General features: G+C 38.0%; 1 protein-coding gene across 1 annotated transcript in view; it reads left to right on the top strand.

Moving 5' to 3' along the window:
• LOC127838982 (hemicentin-2-like) overlaps nt 1-19,906 on the top strand; it is a 56,685-nt gene that overhangs the window by 21,608 nt on the left and 15,171 nt on the right. Inside the window, exons 4-21 of the mRNA XM_052367126.1 lie at nt 186-350; nt 2,627-2,749; nt 3,594-3,751; nt 4,608-4,746; nt 5,259-5,383; nt 6,155-6,290; nt 8,664-8,786; nt 9,257-9,418; nt 10,223-10,374; nt 11,344-11,464; nt 11,826-11,960; nt 12,574-12,711; nt 13,836-14,026; nt 15,887-15,977; nt 16,508-16,648; nt 16,968-17,099; nt 17,631-17,897; nt 18,804-19,148. Coding sequence (XP_052223086.1) covers nt 186-350; nt 2,627-2,749; nt 3,594-3,751; nt 4,608-4,746; nt 5,259-5,383; nt 6,155-6,290; nt 8,664-8,786; nt 9,257-9,418; nt 10,223-10,374; nt 11,344-11,464; nt 11,826-11,960; nt 12,574-12,711; nt 13,836-14,026; nt 15,887-15,977; nt 16,508-16,648; nt 16,968-17,099; nt 17,631-17,897; nt 18,804-19,148 — 2,844 coding nt within the window. The remainder of the gene's footprint in view (nt 1-185; nt 351-2,626; nt 2,750-3,593; nt 3,752-4,607; nt 4,747-5,258; nt 5,384-6,154; nt 6,291-8,663; nt 8,787-9,256; nt 9,419-10,222; nt 10,375-11,343; nt 11,465-11,825; nt 11,961-12,573; nt 12,712-13,835; nt 14,027-15,886; nt 15,978-16,507; nt 16,649-16,967; nt 17,100-17,630; nt 17,898-18,803; nt 19,149-19,906) is intronic.

Genomic DNA, 19,906 nt, shown 5'->3' with positions numbered 1-19,906 from the left:
ATCGAAGAAAATGCTAATTTTAGAAATTCAGCGGACGACATTTTAGCAGATGACACATTTCCCAGCATGCAAAGGGTTAACCTGTGTAGACTAAACAGGCTATTCTTTGACAACAATTTACACTCATGCATTAAGCCCTGTTTTCCCAGAACAAGCCTCAGTTAAATTCATGGTTTTGTTGACAGCATTAGCTAATTCGTTCAGTCTAAGTCCTGCGCCACGGACTGTTAGCCTTGGTGACGTTGCTGAGCTGGTGTGCCACATAACCAGTCTGCCCCCTGCAGATGTACAGTGGCTGCTGAATGGGGAACCAGTCTCTGCAGATGTTACTGTGACAACCGGAACTCAAGGTGACAATATGTTCTAAAGGTGACAAAATGAACTAAAAGTGACAATATGAACTAAAGGTGACAATAAATACATGTTTAACCGTTTACTGTTCAGAAACACATTATGCGGCTTTTGTATTCCTTCAGAAAATCAAAATAAATCGAGACTTCTTATTATATTTGAGTTTTAAAGGCTTCGTTTTCAATCCTGAGATACTGATGAGCAGCAAACAGCAAAAAGTCTGAACAGCCTGCAAGTTTCTTGCAGGCTGTTCTGGTTTTATGCTGAATGTATATAACCATTTTCATGTTGTTTCTGAGCGGAAAGGGTTGTTACATACCTTGCTTTAAATAGTAAAACACTTTATACAGTCATACAATAACTATTTCACTTACTTGCATACAGTAGTTAAAACTCTTGCAACAAAGTAGAGGGGGGTAAACTAGATTCACCAAGAGGGTCTGTCGCTCTGTCTGTTTGACTATCCGTCTGCCTTCAGACAGCCATTTGTCAGATGAAATATTCCTTCTCTTTTCATCACCATTCAAACTTGCATGAACTGTTAATTTTAATATGTTATTATGCATTTGTATGTGTTCTATTTTTTATCATCCTACATTAACATGGCCCCTTTTTATGTTCCCAGTCTGCACTGGGGGACAAATTGTTTTTGCCCTGTCTGTTTGTTGGTTTATTGCTTTGTTGGTTTGCGTCAAACTTTAACATTTGCCAAAACTTTGAAATATTCAAGATAGCAACTTCATATTTTGCATGCATGTGTATCTCATGGAGCTGCACATTTTGAGTGGTGAAAGGTCAAGGCCAAGGTCATCCTTCAAGGTAAAAGGTCAAATATATTGGGGGACATAGTGTTACACAAACACATCTTGTTCAACTTACAATTTCCATAAGAACTTAATGACAACTTGCCACAGATTATGGGACAGTATTCTTATGTATATATGTGTGTTGTTCTGAGAAAACTGGGCTTAATTCATGTGCGTAAAGTGTCGTCCCAGATTAGCCTGTGCAGTCCGCACAGGCTAATCAGGGACGACACTTTCAGCTTTAATGATATTTTTAGTTTCAAGGAAGTCCCTCCTTACCAAAAATCAAGTTTAGGCGGAAAGTGTTGTCCGCACAGGCTAATCTGGGACGACACTTTACGCACATGAATTAAGCCCAGTTTTCTCAGAACAAGACACATATTATCACTTGTTTATTTAATTGATAATTTATTTAAATATGAGCCTTGCCTTGACAAACTGAATGAATGTGAATAAAGTATCACCCCAGATCAGCCTATGCAGTCGGCACAGGCTTATCAGGGATGACACTTTCTGCTAAGAGTTAATTTTCCTAAAAATGAGACTTCCTTTACCAAAAAATAAATCCTTATGATTGGAAAGTGTCGTCCCTGATAAGTTAGTGCGGACTTTTCCCAGACAGCGGCTCTTTGACATATTATACTGAATTTTTGGTGAGAGTATTTTGAAGCTCTTCTTAGCACTGTACCAGCACTCTGTTATAGGTGAGATTATTTTGAAGCTCTTCTTAGCTCTGTACCAGCACTCTGTTATAGGTGAGAGTATTTTGAAGCTCTTCTTAGCACTGTACCAGCACTCTGTTATAAGTGAGATTATTTTGAAGCTCTTCTTAGCACTGTACCAGCACTCTGTTATAGGTGAGAGTATTTTGAAGCTCTTCTTAGCACTGTACCAGCACTCTGTTATAGGTGAGAGTATTTTGAAGCTCTCCTTAGCACTGTACCAGCACTCTGTTATAGGTGAGAGTATTTTGAAGCTCTCCCCTGCACTGTACCAGCACTCTGTTATAGGTGAGAGTATTTTGAAGCTCTTCTTAGCACTGTACCAGCACTCTGTTATAGGTGAGAGTATTTTGAAGCTCTTCTTAGCACTGTACCAGCACTCTGTTATAGGTGAGAGTATTTTGAAGCTCTTCTTAGCACTGTACCAGCACTCTGTTATAGGTGAGAGTATTTTGAAGCTCTCCTTAGCACTGTACCAGCACTCTGTTATAGGTGAGAGTATTTTGAAGCTCTTCTTAGCACTGTACCAGCACTCTGTTATAGGTGAGAGTATTTTGAAGCTCTCCCCTGCACTGTACCAGCACTCTGTTATAGGTGAGAGTATTTTGAAGCTCTTCTTAGCACTGTACCAGCACTCTGTTATAGGTGAGAGTATTTTGAAGCTCTCCATAGCACTGTACCAGCACTCTGTTATAGGTGAGAGTATTTTGAAGCTCTTCTTAGCACTGTACCAGCACTCTGTTATAGGTGAGAGTATTTTGAAGCTCTCCCCTGCACTGTACCAGCACTCTGGGGTATACAAGTGTAAGGCCACTAACCCTGTCAACCGTGTGTTCAAATACAGTATGGAGGCAGGTGTCACCGTTCTTGGTAAGTATGGAAAATACAAAAATAAACTTTCCTTTTTCAGCGATCACTCGTTCCCAGCAGTTGCTACGTTGTTGCCATGTGTTACTGGTTTGCATGTAGTTCCGGCCACTTTTGGAGATCTTGAACGATTTTAGTGATTAAAGCACTGATAAAAAACTTCACAGCAATAATTATGATTGTGTGTATGTGAAAGTTTATAAGGTCCTTTCTTACAAAGTCATGCCGTAAAAAAGTCAAGGGGACTAAGTTGTTGTAATTTCATAAGTCTAAGTAAAATATGTAGATACCACAAATGTGCCACCATTCGCCCCTGTTCTACAGTTTTCTTAAAAACAATAAGCAAGACTCTTTGACATTGAATTCCCAAAACATGTGTTTGTTGTTGTTTTGCTGTAGAGGTTGTTAGCGTAATTTGAAAAAAGTCCAAAGGCTACAATCTACTATAATGCAGCTACAAATTTCAGCTGGCCATGGTTGACACAAACATTGTTTACCTATATTTGTGAATGACAAATACATGTGTCAGGGCTTTCCTTGGCTCAAAAATGTCTTAAGCCTCATTCCCTTGGTATGGCAAAATTCTTCTATTTTTGGCTATTTTATAAGTTTTGATAAAGAAAAGGTTGTAGTCAAATACAATTTTCTGCAGCCAAATTGGTGAATTTGTAGCCATGGGCTAATTAGGCGAATGGCAGAGTAAGCCCTGTGTGTTTAATACTTAATACTTTAATACCGTATTCATAGCCATGCTTTCAAGATACAATTCTTAAAAAATAATAAAGGAAATGTCCATTTGATGCATTTTAACTGTAGTTGAGTTTACATTAATGTTGACTTTATTCAGGCCAGCCAGTATTCCTAGCAGAGCTTCAAGATCTTGAGATTCCACTTGGTTACTCGGCAACATTCATCTGCAGTTTCCATGGTAACCCAACTCCTACAGTCAAATGGTACAAACATACAGTTGACGCGGCGAATGAGGTCACAAGCAAAGAGTTAAAGGTTGTTCCATTATTTTTCTCGATTTGTGTGTTGCACAACAAATTAATAGTTTGTTGTTTTTTGTATGTATTTTTCTAGGTCAAAAACATAAATTATTAAATTTACGAGTTCACAAAATGACTGGCGGTCTTCCTACAAATATGTTCAATTGTTTCCAGTGAATAACTTCCGTTAATAGCTTAAAGTTACTAATATTTATAATATCATAGTATATTAAAACTTGTTATTTATTATTACAAAATGGCTAAAAGTTCACATATAATTAATTACAACTTAAGAAAATAATTATAGGTTATTAGATGTTTCACTGTACAATACGGAGATATATTTGGACGAGCACACAGTTTGACGTCATATTGGACGAGCCGTTAGGCGAGTCTAATATGACTTCAAACTGAGTACGAGTCCAAATATATCACGTATTGTACAGTTTAAACGTCTAATAAGCTTTTTATTCTTTATCCCTTTGTTCAGCTGTTTGTTTCATTTTAATTTTGATTTTAAAATGCTTTATAATTGCATCTATGCTATTTTCAAGACAAGCGCCCGTGTGAATCGATTATTCTACATTCGGATACTTTTTCTTGATAACGGCTTTAATCGTTATAAAACAATTGCTTAGTGTACTCAACTGTCCGATATGGTAAAAATACAGACTTTTTGGATCCAATACCGGAATATATTGGACGGTCACGTGGTACATATGAAGAATGCCAATTGGATGAATTTATTGGATATAGAATAATACAATTTATTAACAGTACATTGAAAAAAAAGTTGGGACAATTACAAAATTGAAAATAAATTTTTGAAAATTACAACATAAAACATGGCTTGCATGAAATGTGTTTTTCAGGCATCTTCAAAGTATGAGTTGTTCAACAACGGCACTCTTCGTGTCCACAACGTAGAGTATGAGGACGTGGCCTTCTACACCTGCACTGCGGGAAATGCATTCGGGGAAATATCAGAATCTGCTAGGCTCAATATTTCTGGTAATCAGAAGTATACGAAAATAATTTGATTGCTAAAACTTCTTGCATGAGCCATTTTATATCCAACAAAATTAACTTTAAATTTGCGGTTATATATATTTAAAGTCTATTATTTATGTTAACAAATACAAATCAACCGTGTGATTGATCCCTTAGATCTGGTGATGTGAAACTGCAGTTTAGGGAGGAAATCTTGAATGATAAATCTGTATCAGATTGATGTTGGCAAACCATAATTGGGTCATGCTCTGGGAACACGGGGCTTAATGCAAGTGCCAAAAGTATTGTCCCGGCTAAGCCTGTGCAGTGCACACAGGCTTATCAGGGACGGCACTTTCTGCCTAAATTGGATTTTGGCTAAGATGAAAATTCCTTTAATTATAAAAACATCAAAGCCAAAAGTGTCATCACTTATTGCAGCCGGCACAGGCTATTGGGATGACACTTTACACACATGGATTAAGCTCAATGTTCCCAGAGAGCTTCTCATGTATGTTATTAATGTTTCACAGGTGATGCCGAGGCACCCAGCTTCTCAGTTCCTCCCAGGAATGTGACTGTGAGAAAGGGGGCTATGGTTTCACTGGAGTGCAAGTGTGCTGGAAAGCCTTCCCCAGCAGTTAGCTGGATCAGACAGGTACGTTTCAGGTCATTTTTGTCATGACCTGGAAAAAGGGATTTTATGCGTGTGCGTTTAGTGTTGTCTTTTTTTAAATTAAAATCCGGAGTACGCAGAAAGTGTTTTGCCTGATTAGCATGTGCAGACTGCACAGGCTTATCTAGGATGACACTTCATGCACATGCATTAAGCCCCATTTTCCCAGAGTTAGGCTCAATTAAATTGAAATAATTTTGGTGGAGCCTTTTGTGGGAGCGGTCAGTTTTGCCATTTTGGTACGTTTGGTAAGTTGTGTCTCTTCGGTTGATTGTCACTGTAAAACAATATGATAACGGTATGCATTTTGCGAAATTGATTTTTTTTTAAAGAAAAAAATCTAGGGGCTCAGCACAAACTTAAGCGCTGATGGCCGTGGCCTCCTGATAATTTATATCCGTGTTATTTACAATTTTTATCTGCCCTGAACTTAAAAATATGATTTTGAAACTTTGTCTCTGTTGTTATAATACATCATATGAGCAGCACTGTGGGTAAAGTGGGCTAAATGCATATGTTTTAGGTGTCGTCCAAGATTAGCCTGTGAAATCTACACAGGCTAGTCAGGGACAACATATCACACTTTCATGGAATGTTTCGTGTAAAGGAAGTCTATTCTAAACAAAAAGCCAGTCTTGGGGAAAGTGTTGTTCCTGATAAGCGTTGAGTGCACAGGCTAATCTGGGATGACAATTACCACACTTGCATTAAGCCCCGTTTTCCCAAAGCAAGACTGTTATGTTTGTATTTCAGACTGGTGAGAGGCTCAACTCCAGTAAAGGCGTGCTGACATTTGCCCAGGCCACCATAGAGAACATGGGCTTCTATACATGTACCTGTGTGAACGAGGAAGGGGCAGTGAATAAAACAGTTTACCTCGACGTTCAAAGTATGCGAGCAAATAAGTTTCTGTAGAATATAATGACTCCACTATAAAATATGCAAAACTGTTATCAACAATAAAAATAGTTCTTTAACTGTAACTGCATACTAAATACAGACAAGATGCGCATGAGAGCAGTAATTTTCAAAATTACATATATGGCTTAAAAATGACCTCGCCATGATAATGGCAGAAGAATATACACTGTAACTCCAATATAACGCAGATGACGGGGTCCAAGCCATGCAACAGCGTTATAAACGGACAGCCTTATAAGTTTTGAGCTTATTTATTTAAGGGGCTTTAAAAACAGGTATAGTATAGCCTATAATATAGGTCCTGTGTATTGTCATGCTGTGTTGTCATCCGCAAATACATGCATATAATCCGAATCGAACTTTAACAGTATACATACCGCTTTTCTAATGTGCACATTTATCCGATAATCCAATATAATTACATCACTTACAAAAAAATAATGTTTAACATTTATGACACGAAATATGTTTACAAACTTCGTAAACAAATTCATATGCCTACGCCATTTTTCAGAAAAATTAGTACAGTGCATTATGGGACACAGCTTTCATTGGACGAGCGAATTTAAATTTAGATTGAATGCAATACGATACATGTACAAAGAAATGTTTTATTGCGTCATACGCAGCATGTAAAAAATGTGCTTTCCTTGGACTTTCTGATAACGGGCAAAAATTTAAGTGCATCTCTGTTAACTATTACACTGCGTTAGCATGTAAATAAATCGTCAGGATTTTTAAATTTATTGTATACGTATTGAAACATTAAACACACACAAAGATATGTGTGTAGCATATAATAAACGATAACACACTTACACAGCCATAGTTTATACAATGAAATACAACACACGATAAATACAAAACATAAACAGGTAATCGTTTTAAATAACTTTAATTTGATAATTATTCCGCTTGCACTTGCCTTATTGAAATTAGCACACCGAACCGCTCTGATAGGGAATACATGTAATAAACACCGACTCACGAGTTTTCACACCTTTATTGGCATTACACAACAGATTAACACCAATTAGCTGTCGAGTGTTGTTAAACCTCTAATCGATTAAAATCAGTTAAACGGACGGAAAAAGCAATCAAGCTGTGATCGCCGGCTTCTTTGAATTTATGAAAATACATGAAGTTGCATAACATGGATTTGAATCAGAAAAGGAAGGTTGGAGAAAAAAACGGGATCTAAGGATCCCCCGCGTTATATTGGACACAGCGTTATAACGGACCGCACTATATTGGAGTTACAGTGTATAGTGTTACCCCTGTCTGTGTGGTGGTGCATGTGTTTTGCTAATTACTTTAGAGCCTGAACCTTTAGAGTTCTGTGGCGTCTCATCTGGATCCGAACTGTTTGCACAAGGCCTTCAAAATTCGGTTCCAGCACTGAAAGAGTTAATCAGAAAATAATAATTGTATGAGATGACGTGTTTAGTGTAAAACTATGTCACTCATTTCAAGTTTTGTTTGATTATTGAGTAGATTTTTTTCATAGATTTGAAGGTCAAGGTTACAATGGACGCTATTTATCATATTCTTAATATGAGTATAGTGAAAGTACATGTTTGTGTACAGCCCAAAAATGTATTGTGCGTTATGGGATTTAAATATACATTATCAGAATTTCAAGATTACATGTCCCATACAAAAATATGTTGCTTTCTTTAAGGTCAAGTAACAGTGGAGGTTGTACATATTTTGTACCTGGCTATATAGTTGAACTACATGTTTATGTCCGGCAAATAACTTTTTTGACAGGATTTAAAAATAAATTGACTCAAATAATCACTGTATTAAGATGGGAAATCTTTTGCAACATTTGCAGTTAACACAAAAGTAGTCACTGTTTTGTCTGTCATATAAATATATTTAAAGTGCACGCTGGTGTCAAGACCATAACTTTGTCATGCATTATAGGATTTGGTTATAAATAAGCACAAAATCATGAAGACAATATTTTGCATGCAATAGCCATGTCCTTTGTTTTAAGGTTAAGGTCACGATCAACACTTGAAGCTTTTTAATTGATCTCATATGGATATGTATAGTATGTGTTTATGACAACTCTTGAAGTTGGTGCATAGTCCTTTCATTCACCAATAACACTCTATATTCCTCTGAAAAAAAGAAGAATATTTTACTTTTTATTTTTTCAGAGAAAGTGTATAATTTTACTGATAATAGCAGCTTTTGTATTTTTTCCTCTTTCAATTATTGCCTTTAAAAAGTTATTTGTTGTGTTTTATGCACTCTTATAGTGTATATAGTTTAGTTTTAAACCTTTTAAAATCATTTTAAGGTATAAAATGCTTTTTGCACACATTTATAGCCCCACCAAATATAGAGACCTCATCCGGAACTGTTCTGGTGCTCGCAGGGGAGGCAGTGACCTTGAACTGTGTTTCTAATGGCAACCCAGCCCCTAATGTCTCCTGGCAGACACCTACAAGAGGTAAACCATTTGCGTAACCCTATATCTATTTTTACAGTGAAACAGATAATAACCAACCATTTAAGCAGTAAATGTTAACAAAAATTAAAACATTACAAAATATACTGGTATTGCGTATGAATGTATGCTTACATAAAACAGTGTCATAGTGTATTTGTGACGCATGTAGCGCGAGTAAAAATAGTGGCCAAAATATTTCTGAACAGCTGTCATTATCTTTTTGTACATCATTAATGATTTTGCTTTATATGTAACAATCTTTGGATATGTAACAATCTACTTTTTATTTCTTCTGAACCCTAACCCGCTCAAAAGCAAAGTGTAATTCACTATATGCAAGCAGCATAAAACCACAACAGCCTGCGAATGCGTATCTGAGTGTTGATGGTTTACCCAGGTTAGCAATATTGAACCATCTTTGCTCTCTTGTTGTTCACGCTCTACCAAAATGCACCCCATATTGACTTCAGGTCTCAATCTCACTTCACCGAGCTCTTCAGGCCTGCAAACCATCTCGAGCACTGGAGATCTGACCTTGACCTCTGTGCAGATCAACGATACTGGGTCATACACTTGTACCGCCAGCAATGACCTTGGAATGGCCACTGTCACCCATACATTACAAGTAGAAGGTATAGTCACTTTGTGGGCCGTAATTATTTATTTCTTATATGTAAGAACTTATCTTCAATTTATCATTTCTAGTAAACAACATTTTGGAGTACTGACAGCGAGGAATTCTAGGACAAGGGTGTTTGTGGTTACATTATGAAAAGGCAAATAAATATTTTGATATTAACATCTTCTAACAAATATTTTTGCATTTTTATTTGAGAACTATATTGAACTAAGCTACGCTCAGATTTTGGACTTCTTTTTGCATCATTTTATATTGTGTGAGTTTTTTTTAATATATTTTCTTCTTTGTTTATTATTTATTTGACGTTGTAATGTAAAAATTTAGTCAAGTCAAACAAGTTTTTTTAAATACAGAGGCAAAGGGTAAAAATAAAGAGACAAATGAAAACGTATTCTTATGTATGTCACATGGTGATATAGTTGGCCAATATGTGACTCTTACCAGGGACTCCTCACTCCAAAGTGCTCAAACTGCTGAGCTGACCAGTTCAGCACACAACTTCTCCCCTGACAATAACCAAGTTCATGCCATGACATGTGAGCAGTGCTCTTGGCAAATGGGGCTTAATGTGCATACAGTGTCATCCCAGATTAGCCTGTGCAGTCTACACAGGCTTATCCGGGACAACAATTTCTGCTTGTATGACATTTTTCATTTAAAATGAGGTCTCTTCTTAACAAGAATCCAATGTGGTTGGAAAGTTTCATACCCATCCCACAGGCTAATAAGGGATGACACTTTACACGAATGCATTAAGCCCTGTTTTCTCAGAGCAAGGTTCCTGTTTTTTCTGCAGTTGCCCCGGTGATAGTTCAGTCCCCCGTCAGTCAGGGCCTGGTCCAGGGCTCCTCGGTGTACCTACATTGCCGCACAGAAGGGATTCCCAGCCCTTCCCACACCTGGTCAAGAAACGGTCAGGACATAGGGACCATACTGGATCACTCTCAGGTATGATGTTCACAGAAGATACATGAGCAGCGCTCTGGGAAAATGGGGCTTAATGCATGTTTGTAAGTGTCGTCCCTGATTAGCCTGTGCAATCCATACAGGCTAATCAGGGAACACCCTCCCTTTTTATGTTTACATATAAATGTTTCTTTTAAAAGAACTTTCAATGTAGGTGGCAAGTGTTTTCCCTGGTTAGCCTGTGCAGACTTCACAGGCTGATCTGAGAAGACACCAGACACATGCATTCAGCCCCATTTTCCAAGAGTTTACAATTGATATAAATTGGCAGATTTATATATATTGGCAGATAAATGTATAGAATGATAATTAGAGTTTTCTGGAAATTAATAGTTTTGTATAATGAATTATATACGTTAATATTCACAATTTTTATCCCTTTTAATAGATTTTTATGAATAAGAAATTTGTATTAAGTGAAGAACCCACAATAAAATCCAAAATTATGTGTGCAGCTCTAAAAATTATTTAAGTAATTTGGTAAAACCAGTTGCTGGTGTTTAATACTGATTTTTTACACCTTCATTATACCCCCACAAACTAAGTTTAGGGGGGTATAGGAGTGAGCTTGTCTGTCTGTCGGTCGGTCTGTCTGTCTGTCGGTCAGTATTAAGTGTCTGCTCTCTGATTCAAGTTGTTTTTGTCTGATCTTCACCAAACTTGGTCAGATGTTGTATCTAGATGAAGTCTAGGTCAGGTTCGAAAATGGGTCATGCCGGGTCACTACTAGGTCACGTGGTCACTTAGTGCGTTTTAAATAGTGATCATGGTGTCCGCTCTCTAATTCAAGAAGTTTTCATTTAATACGGTTTTTATTTTGCCCTTATTTTTAAAGGAAAGCTTTGTCGCTTTTATGCCCAAATTTAATTATTTCTAAAGTCAAACATGTTTTTGTTAAACTTAATCCTAGCAATGTATCATCTGCAAACATACTTTTAATTTCTTCTTCAGGTTTTTCTCAACAACACATTGTTAATTCACAACTTGACAACTGCAGACACAGGTGTGTACAGGTGCACGGCACACAATCGCCATGGTACTGCTGAGGCTGTCGCTACAGTGACTGTCACAGGTATGATTGAATGAGCCGCATTCTTGGAAAACTGGGCTTAATGCTTGTGGTGAAAGTGTTGTCCCTGATTTGCATGTGCAGACTGCCTTATACACATTCATCAATCTGGGATGACACTTTTCTCACATACATTAAGACCAGTTTTCCCAAAACGAGGCTCATATTTGTTTATTAAAGTCTAAAAATAAATCATTAAAACAATGAAAATTAACATATAAGCTTCAATCATGCATTAACATTTTCCAGTCATCAATTTTGACAGTAATGACTAGAGGGATGGTTGAGTTTGTTGCCAAGGTTCTCATATTAGACTCTTGATTCAGTTGTGCTCACATTTACACATCGTCATTCTCACATTCAGTCCCACCATCGTTCAGTGTCACGCCGCGCAATCAGACAGTGAGGGTTGGAGATTCTGTGGCCCTGCAGTGCGTTGCCAATGGTGACCCGGTACCCACACAGTGGTGGCTGAAAGCTGGAGCCCAGCTTGTGATAGGTATGTTGCGAGATTGTTTCACCAAAAGGGGACAAGGCACATCATTTCTGAGTTTCTGAATATGGTTCAAGCATTTTTTGAAAAAAATAATTTGGCATTTTGGGAAAAAGCACCTTGTTTTGGCTTTTGGGGAATAAAAAAACAACATTGTTTTGGCATTTTGGAAAAGAAAGAACAGGTTGTTGTGGGATTTTTGGGGTGAAAAAGTGTTATTTTGTCATTTTGGCGAAAATTACATCATTTTGGATTTTTTGTGGGAAGCATCAAAATACTAATAAATAGGTCAGATTAAATAAAAGTGTGAGGTTTAATGACACAACATGTTCCGCAGAAATTACTCATGTTATAACTATCTTTGATATTAGATGAAGATCATTTCATATTAGATGAAGATCAGTGGTCTGAACATGTAGCCAAGACATTCAGAAATTAATATGGGAAACTTTTTGTTAACACCCAAAAGATTTAAATCTCTGTTTAGTATGCATTTGTATTGTTGTTGCTGTGATAAAATACTTATTGCAGCTTATGACATTATGAATGTGTCATTTCATGTCATGTTTCAAAATTACACATTAAGTAGACTCCTATTATGTTTTTTGTGTGTGAGCAGACGACAACATGAGGCTGTCAACAGATAAGTCTGGGCTGGTCATATCCAACATTCGGCCCACGCAGTTTGGAGAGTATTCTTGTGTAGCCTCTAATGTTGCCGCCACGAACACAGTGTCTGCATGGCTTCTTGAAAATGGTAACTTGCTCTCAAAAATCTTAAAAAATAGTTTTCTAGACTGTTAATACTTCTAACATACTTCTGTTTCTAGGCAAGCCAACATTTTGTTTTTATATATGAAGCAGGCAATTTAATGCAGTAAACTGTTACAATGTCTGTCTGTCTGTCTGTCTGTCTGTCTGTCTGTCTGTCTGTCTGTCTGTCTGTCTGTCTGTCTGTCTGTCTGTCTGTCTGTCTGTCTGTCTGTCTGTCTGTCTGTCTGTTTGTCTTTCTGTATGAAAGTGTGAACAATCCTGCCTCAGCCATTCATTTGCCATAAATAGATGGATGTTGAGATGAAGTGGCACCCATTTCAACCATCATTAGACAACAAGTTGCGTGTAACAGCCTTCTCCCTGTCTAAAATATCAAGGTCAAACTTATAGGTCATAGGGCAGAACTGTAACTTTTTCATACATTGTGAAATTTGAAAATAAATTACCACTTATGGTAACTGTTTATAGGTCGCCGTGGTGTGATGGATATTGTGTCCGCCTAGCAACAGGGAGGTTACGGGTTCGATCCCCACCGTGGGAGCGTTCTTTAGATCTCCCCCAAAGACACCAAGTACTGGTTCTAGGCCCAGGAAACGGACTCAAGAGCATTTATATAAGCCTTGGGCTTTCAATGCAATCAAGCTTAAATAAATAGGTTTAAAAATAAAATAACTGTTTGGAGGCAGAGTGTCTCCTGAACTACCCTTACTTTGTCAAAGTCACACTTAGAGGTCAAAAGTAAAATATGGCCATAAATGGCTTGTTTTTTAACTAATTGGAGTTGGAAACATAAATGTAATGTGGCCTATGGATACATAACTTGTTTCCTTCATTTTTGCTGTCTATATGTTGTTTAGTTTTGTTTACAAAACACTTTCTGTTTTCAATTTATTATGTTATGTCTTAGGATTTATTTATAAATATGCCATTTAGAATCCTTTTTTGCATTATATGGTTCTCATTTTCAAACCATATTGTATTTTCCAAAGTCTAATCAGAAATGATTCAATGATGTAAATTTGTTATAAATGTTGCTGAAGGCACGAATACCAAAATACCAGGTAGCTTCTTCACTATGGTTACACACCACCATTGTTTCGTTTCCAGATCTCCCACTATTCACAGTCTACCCACGCAACATAACAGTGAACCAGTCTGACACCATGACCTTGAACTGCCTGGGTCAAGCCAGAAATGACCCTACAGTCAGGTGGTACAGGGGACAGAGTGGGGATTTGACCCCGATCCAGCCTAGCAATAGAGTGGTTATTAGCCCTGGGGGCTCTTTAGCTCTACAGGTATGGAGACAGGAAAAATAATAGCCATTAACTGCCTTAACATTTGAGTATATCTCATTAAGAAACTTATGGTCTGTAATTTCTTAATTTTCAAAATAATGCAATTGAAAAGTTAAAAATGGTAGAAAGGTGAAAAGCATTAAAGATAAAAAATTGATAGTGCAATTTTTATCCAAGTTTACTTCACTCATCTTTGAATATTTTTTTTTACACACATGCATATTACATTCATGAATGTAATAAATTTACGATAATATTACCATAACCTTCAATTTGACCCTAGTTTTGGGAATAGTGGGCTTAATGCACATGCCTGAGAAAAGTGGGCTTTATTCACATGCCTGGGAAAAGTGGGCTTAATTCACATGCCTGAGAATAGTGGGCTTAATTCACATGCCTGTGAAAAGTGGGCTTAATTCACATGCCTGTGAATAGTGGGCTTAATTCACATGCCTGTGAAAAGTGGGCTTAATTCACATGCCTGAGAATAGTGGACTTAATTCACATGCCTGGGAATAGTGGGCTTAATTCACATGCCTGTGAAAAGTGAGCTTAATTCACATGCCTGAGAATTGTGGGCTTAATTCACATGCCTGTGAAAAGTGGGCTTTATTCACATGCCTCGGAATAGTGGGCTTAATTCACATGCCTGGGAAAAGTGGGCTTAATTCACATGCCCATGAATAGTGGGCTTAATTCACATCCCTGTGAAAAGTGGGCTTAATTCACATGCCTGTGAATAGTGGGCTTAATTCACATGCCTGTGAATAGTGGGCTTAATTCACATGCCTGTGAAAAGTGGGCTTAATTCACATGCCTGTGAATAGTGGGCTTAATTCACATGCCTGTGAATAGTGGGCTTAATTCACATGCCTGTGAATAGTGGGCTTAATTTACATGCCTGTGAATAGTGGGCTTAATCCACATGCCTGGGAATAGTGGGCTTAATCCACATGCCTGTGAATAGTGGGCTTAATTCACATGCCTGTGAATAGTGGGCTTAATTCACATGCCTGTGAAAAGTGGGCTTAATTCACATGCCTGGGAATAGTGGGCTTAATCCACATGCCTGGGAATAGAGGGCTTAATTCACATGCCTGGGAATAGAGGGCTTAATTCACATGCCTGTGAAAAGTGGGCTTGATTCACATGTCTGTGAAAAGTGGGCTTAATTCACATGCCTGTGAAAAGTGGGCTTAATTCACATGCCTGGGAATAGTGGGCTTAATTCACATGCCTGGGAATAGAGGGCTTAATCCACATGCCTGTGAATAGTGGGCTTAATTCACATGCCTGTGAAAAGTGGGCTTAATTCACATGCCTGGGAATAGTGGGCTTAATCCACATGCCTGGGAATAGAGGGCTTAATTCACATGCCTGGGAATAGAGGGCTTAATTCACATGCCTGTGAAAAGTGGGCTTGATTCACATGTCTGTGAAAAGTGGGCTTAATTCACATGCCTGTGAAAAGTGGGCTTAATTCACATGCCTGGGAATAGTGGGCTTAATTCACATGTCTGTGAAAAGTGGGCTTGATTCACATGTCTGTGAAAAGTGGGCTTAATTCACATGCCTGTGAAAAGTGGGCTTAATTCACATGCCTGGGAATAGTGGGCTTAGTTCACATGCCTGAAGTGTTGTCCCAGGTATGACACTATCCACCTACACTGGATTTTTGTTAGGAAAAGATGTTTTTCAAAATATTTTTTTTTTAAAGTGGAAAGTATCATCCGTGATTAGACTGTGCGGACTGCTCATGCTAATGTGGGATGACACTTTACACAAATACATTAAGCCCATTTTTTTTTTAAGCAAGTCTTTATACGTGTGTGTAAATATTTTCTCTGTATTATTTCACAGGCTGTGACTATAGCAGACGAGGGATGGTACATGTGTGAGCTAGCTAACAGCTTTGGCTCAGTCAATCACAGTGCCTTCATCAATGTTCAAGGTTAGAAGTTGCTTTTATAGTACTTCTTCTTTGTCAAACTTTATTTATAACATGCGGTGTCATCTAGATGACAATCCATGCCATACTAAGGGTATCATGTAACTATTTATATCATCCAATCAGCTTTTGTCATTCGCACCATGTTACTATACAATATTATACTGTGTTGGATATGCATGTGTGTATATTTCATAGTAGATTGTCCAATTTTAAACGAAGATTTCTGAGTCTACACCAACTTCATTACAAATTATATATAATTTGTCATGGGACAATGGGCGGTGAATAAATGACATTTTACTTGATGGAAGATATTTATTATTTAAGGCACTCAGCAAGGGCTTATGAGACTTTTATAATGTAACTATAAATTCAGAAAATCTTATCTTATGCAGTCTGCACTGGCTAATCAGGGACGACACTTTACACATATATTTTGTTTAAAGAAAGTCTCTTCTGAGCGAAAATTAGCCTGTGCAAAAAGGCCCCAATTTCCCAAAAAGAGGCTAAATTCAGCTTCACTCTTCCAGTGGCTCCAGCAATATCCAGTATCAGCCCCACACAGTACACGAGTGTGAATTCATCTGTCACTCTTCACTGCTCTGCCACTGGTGACCCTGTCCCTTCATATGAGTGGTTCATGCCCACTGGTGTCCTAGCCACACCCCCAGGTAATCTAGCTTCTAATTATAGTTCTTCTAATTTCTAATGTATGTAAATATATCAAAGAAACTTATAAGAAATGTTGTAAGAAATATGATTCTTAATAATAATGTTAATAAATTTTAGTACCATCTTGATAGAACCTACATGTTCTTGCCATCAATTGCATTTATTATATATTATGTATGTGTATTTTTAAATGACTATTTTATGTTATATAATAATATCTGGCTATACATATTAACATGACACAAAATAATGTTAATATTTATGTATGGAGGTGATGTACTCTTGTATAATTCTGAATAAACTGTCTGTTTGCCTTAGCCACGTCCTCCCCTGGAGATGTTGGTACAATTGTGATAGCCAGTGTCCAGCCAGGTGATCAAGGCCAGTGGTCGTGTAGAAGTTGTAACTTGCTGGGATGTGACACGGCTGGAGTAAAAATACTCATAGAAGGTAAAACAGTCATAGCATTAAATTGTTACGTACAATAACTTGAATATATTTACATAGAAATAGGCATTTAATCAAATAAAGACTTTTACAGTATTTTACCGTTAATGGCATGCAACCATGTATAAAGCTTACCTGGTTTTTAAGTGCCAAAATGGAGAGAGAATTAAGGTTCACATTGTACAGGGTAACATATGTTACTTTTTCTTGTAAAACTTGTTTTTTCTTGTTTAATTATTTCTTATCTGTTCTACAAGCACAAGAATGTTTGCGTTTTGGTTCCCACTTGGCTTTGTCCATAATGTATGACCACTCTTAACCAATTATCACATTTTCACAAATACTAAGACTTTTAATGAATTTTATAGTAGACCATATTTATAGAGTATTTACAGCCATGTAGCCTTTTCTTTTGAACCCTACAAAGTATGTCATTCTGCTTGACAAATTCATTATTCATGGACTTATTTATTGGTTAATTATTGTTTCTAATGCAATTTTTTTATGTAATTATATTTCTTGTAACATGTATAGGTCTGCCAGAAATTCTTGACTTCTCTGGAAAAACATCCATCAGCCATGTTGAACTAGAATGCCGTGCCATCGGTCAGCCTGTTCCCACGGTTACTGTGACTTCCGTTCAGCAGCCAGTGACCTCTGACCTTTCAGGACACACTGTGACTAAGTTCCAGCTAGATGGCATTGTGGGTAAACGTGTGACAATCAATGCGGGCAGGGTCATGACACAGTACACGTGTATTGCTGAAAACAGGCAGGGAAAGGATCAGTTAACCATTACAGGTTTGCCTAATACACTTGGTTTCTATAGGTTCATGAATATGTATTAATCCTTTCCCACTCAGAGCCAAAGTGGAACTCGCTATGTGCAAACAGCACAAAACAGAACAGCCTGCGAGTAACTCACAGTCTGTTCAGGTTTTATGCTGTTTGCTGCTCATCAGTATCTAAGGTTTGGAGATGAAGAATTAGCAACATCTATTAAGGACGGTCTTAAATTATATTTAACTTTCTTAGGGACTACAAATGCCTGAAAATATGTTTCTAAGTGGTAAAGGGTTAATTCATGAATTTCAATATGATGTAATTTTTAAATTTGCTCATGCATTACGATTTATTTGATTAACAGTGTATATTAATCCGATAAATAATAGCACATGATTGAACAACCAAATTATTAAAACATTGGAAAAAGGTCCTTAGCGCTAAACAAACTATGTTATACTTGTTGCTTGAGTAACTCGATCGGGTTCAAAGAACAGTATCAATTTTCGGTGTGATATTGAATCACAGTTGTGCCGTTTCTTATTCTGTGTGATTCATGCCACAGCATGAACTGTGTTTGTGAAAGGCATGATCAATTGGCTGTGATAATCAAAACAGCAAAAAGTTAATTTGTAAAAATTGCAGTACTATTGTGTATCAATGTCAATTGATGAAATGGTTACACAGCAATTTTGTAACAGTTGTCACATGATCATTATGCATGATACAAATGGTTATACACAGCATCATAAGATAACATTTTCTATACTTCAGTAGAAACCTTTTAGACAAAAGTCGCCTAAAAAGTGGACATTTATCACAGTTCATAGGATGGGATGTTTAGGAGGCTTGCAGCGTAATTCTATTTTCAATCTTTGAAATTCTATATTGCACAATTTGAAGTCTATTCAATCGATATTCCAGTACCATCTACAACTGCCAGGCCCAATATTACCAGTCTTGGACCAGGGTGGGCAACTCTGTCCTGGATGCAGTCACAGAATACCAGTGGTCTCCCTTTGATTGAATACATAATACAAGGCAGCACAGATGGAAAGACATGGAAGGATCTGAAATCTGTAAAATTAAATATCACTAAAAATGGATCATCACTTGTTGAAACTTCACAGAATATTGACAATGGTTTTGTGTCTGCAAATGTGTCAGCGCTTCAACCCTACTCATTGTACACGTTTCGGGTTTTGCCTGTGAACATCCTCGGCCGCGGCTCGGGCGAGTCATCGGACAGAGTGAGGACACTGGCTGCAGGTAATAATATGGACATACCTGAACATTGCTGCCATTGGCTGGGTTCATTTTCATGCGTCTGAGCCGCGTGCTGGAAAATTTGAGCTTAGTGCATGAGCTTCAAGTGTCTGCTTAGATTAGCCTGCGCATTCTGCACATGCTGCATTCTGCACAGGCTGCATTCTGCACATGCTGCATTCTGCACAGGCTGCATTCTGCACAGGCTGCATTCTGCACAGGCTGCATTCTGCACATGCTGCATTCTGCACAGGCTGCATTCTGCACAGGCTGCATTCTGCACATGCTGCATTCTGCACATGCTGCATTCTGCACAGGCTGCATTCTGCACAGGCTGCATTCTGCACAGGCTGCATTCTGCACATGCTGCATTCTGCACAGGCTGCATTCTGCACAGGCTGCATTCTGCACAGGCTGCATTCTGCACAGGCTGCATTCTGCACAGGCTGCATTCTGCACAGGCTGCATTCTGCACAGGCTGCATTCTGCACAGGCTGCATTCTGCACATGCTGCATTCTGCACAGGCTGCATTCTGCACATGCTGCATTCTGCACAGGCTGCATTCTGCACAGGCTGCATTCTGCACAGGCTGCATTCTGCACAGGCTGCATTCTGCACAGGCTGCATTCTGCACATGCTGCATTCTGCACAGGCTGCATTCTGCACATGCTGCATTCTGCACAGGCTGCATTCTGCACAGGCTGCATTCTGCACAGGCTGCATTCTGCACAGGCTGCATTCTGCACAGGCTGCATTCTGC

The sequence above is a fragment of the Dreissena polymorpha genome, chromosome 7, assembly GCF_020536995.1.
Source record: "Dreissena polymorpha isolate Duluth1 chromosome 7, UMN_Dpol_1.0, whole genome shotgun sequence".
Lineage (NCBI taxonomy): Eukaryota > Metazoa > Mollusca > Bivalvia > Myida > Dreissenidae > Dreissena > Dreissena polymorpha.
The sequence above is the reverse complement of the archived record's forward strand: the minus strand, read 5'-3'. Positions and strand labels throughout refer to the sequence as shown.